General features: G+C 33.1%; 1 protein-coding gene across 1 annotated transcript; it reads right to left on the bottom strand.

The window, feature by feature from the left end:
• Nucleotides 1–613: 613 nt before the first annotated feature.
• On the bottom strand, nucleotides 614–2,432 carry LOC137622999 (cuticle protein 7-like). The gene is made up of 3 exons (XM_068353615.1): nucleotides 2,403–2,432; nucleotides 1,419–1,499; nucleotides 614–1,091 (listed from the first exon to the last, which is right to left on the bottom strand). Exons 1-3 carry the CDS (start codon nucleotides 2,412–2,414, stop codon nucleotides 714–716), a joined length of 471 nt encoding a protein of 156 aa, XP_068209716.1. The 5' UTR covers nucleotides 2,415–2,432; the 3' UTR covers nucleotides 614–713.
• Nucleotides 2,433–2,500: the final 68 nt, after the last annotated feature.

Genomic DNA, 2,500 nt, shown 5'->3' on the forward strand with positions numbered 1-2,500 from the left:
ATGATAAGAATGATAATGTATATATCGATATATATATATATATATATATATATATATATATATATATATATACACATATATATATATATATATATATATATATATATATATATATATAAATATATATACATATATATACATATATGTGTGTGTGTTTGTGTGTATGTACTGTATATATATATATGCAATGTATTACTTATATATGAATTTACACACACATATATATATATATATATATATATATATATACATATATATATATATTTATATATGTGTGTGTGTGTGTATGTGTGTATGTATATATATAGTTTAAGTACAACTTTCCCCCACTTTTTCATTATTTTCTCTCACTCTTTTGCTACAGTTTTCTCAACTATCATATCCGTCCTCATTCTTATACTTGCCATCTTACCTTCATATACCCAGTATCACTTCATATGGAGTCTACATCCCTATCTTCAAATTTTATAAAACCCTCGAGAGCTCCTTAACCTCTGTCTATATACCCACAACCCATACAATGTATATATAATTATAATCATGTGGCTTTTATCTCTACTTCAAGGCGTATGGTAAAAAAGAAAAATTAATTTCATTCTGTAAATAATTTATTTATACACAGGTTATTTACATGATTTCAATTAAGTATCATCTCTCTCACTTTCTCTAGGCATAAATACTTTAATCCTTAGGTTTGAATTGTAATGAAGTTTTTATCCGTATACTGGGCGACCATTTTCATTAGACTCCTCTGAATCGGGAGCTGAATAAGTAGGCCTTGGAGCTGAATAAGAAGGTCTTGGGGCTGAATAAGATGGTCTTGGGGCTGAGTATTCCCTGGACTCAACTGAGTCTGGGTAACGAGCCTCTCCCTGGTACTTCACGTCAGCCACATAGCCTGAGTCTCCATCCACGTAGTAGGTCACAGTCTGCAGACGACCATCGGGCAGCTGAACGTAGTACGACCCTTGAGTGTGGTCGCCGTCACGGGATTCCTGGTGTCCGAAGTCGTTGCCTGAATATTCATCCTTGACTGCCCAGTTGAAGTCATACTTGGCTTCGGTAGACTCGTCCGAATATTCACGAGAAACCTGAAGGAAGGGGAAGAATGAGGTTAGATCTCATAAGAACTATAAGCATTTTGGGTGTTGTAGTTGTTGTAGATTACCTGGCCCTTGTGGTCAAGCACGGGCTCTTGCAATTCTACAGACCTTAGGTGTTAGAAAGATTTTAATGTGAAGGTTAATAAAGGAAAAAGCAGCAATTGGTTTCAAATAATGGTTTTTAGAGTTCATTAGAACATATCGCTATTCTATTTATAGAAAACGTGTCGATATTATTTAAGTGGAGACTTTAGACAATCTGGTCTGAATAATTATTTTTGTATCAGCAATAACGAAGAGGTCATTTATATTTACCTGGGGAGGGTTGTAGGAGTAAGTCTGTGGTCGCTTATCGGCCGATGATGAGATGGCCATGAGGCCCAAGAGAAGGATGACCTGGAGAAAAAAGATAATTAATAATTATTTGATAATTATAAAACGTGTTAATAACAAATATTTTTCTCAACATTTCCTGGTATAGTACGACAAAAGGTAACTTATTATTCCTCTGGATTTTATGATAACAAATGTAAAAGGGAAAGTTTTCTTTGATTTATTAAGGAAACAATCGAAGATTTTCAAGGCATGAGATCATTAAAATTTAGAATCTTGCTATTTGGTATCAAAATGGTAGTGAGATTCCTTTGTTATTAAGTCATATCCAAAGAAAATTGATATGCTATTAAGTTGGGCCTCAGATACTCATTACAATATACACGCCATAAATTTTTTCAGTATTCATATAACTTTTCCATAAAGTTAAAAAAAAAAAAAGAAATTTTGTTATTTCCCATTTAGTTTTACTAAATTGACTCATATTTCCCGAGGTTCCAAATTAAGCGTAAAAGATTTTCTCATTTCTAATAAATACGACATCCTTCAGATTCATATTTTAATTTGTGATATAGAAAAGTTTTAAATATCTGATCGGGGAAAATATAATCCAACAGTATATAAGAAAGCAATAATTGGAACGCTTCAATACCGGACACTTTAGTGCAATGTGTGTATGTGTTTGTGTGTATGTGTGTGTATTTGAGTGTGTATGCGTCTCTTTTTATAAATGTTTATTGGGTGCTTGCAAATAATTTCACTACATGAAAACATCCTGTGGCTGTTTTTGTAATAAAGATCATAAATATATGCAGTCTTAGATTTGACAACGGTATTGGTTAAAGTATTCCTGATTTGAGCCTTCATACCACTACTAATATCATCACAAAAATTGTATAGTAAATGCCATGCCAAGTCTAACTGGAAAATATTATTATAAAACCTTGCTGAAGAACCCAACGTTACCTTTCCAATCATTGTGCTGGCTCGTTTTCTGGTTCGTTTGTGTCCATCCAAAGTCTCGAGCTCGTATTTATACGAATGCAGACCGCCAAGGTGTCGTG

Source organism: Palaemon carinicauda, chromosome 30, assembly GCF_036898095.1.
Source record: "Palaemon carinicauda isolate YSFRI2023 chromosome 30, ASM3689809v2, whole genome shotgun sequence".
NCBI classification, from domain to species: Eukaryota; Metazoa; Arthropoda; class Malacostraca; order Decapoda; family Palaemonidae; genus Palaemon; species Palaemon carinicauda.

Bases quoted from the DNA above. Each gene is read 5' to 3' on its own strand.
- LOC137622999 (XM_068353615.1), bottom strand. The intron at 1,092-1,418 runs GTAAATATAAAT...CCCTTCCTTCAG, and splicing joins ACTCCTACAACCCTCCCCAG to GTTTCTCGTGAATATTCGGA.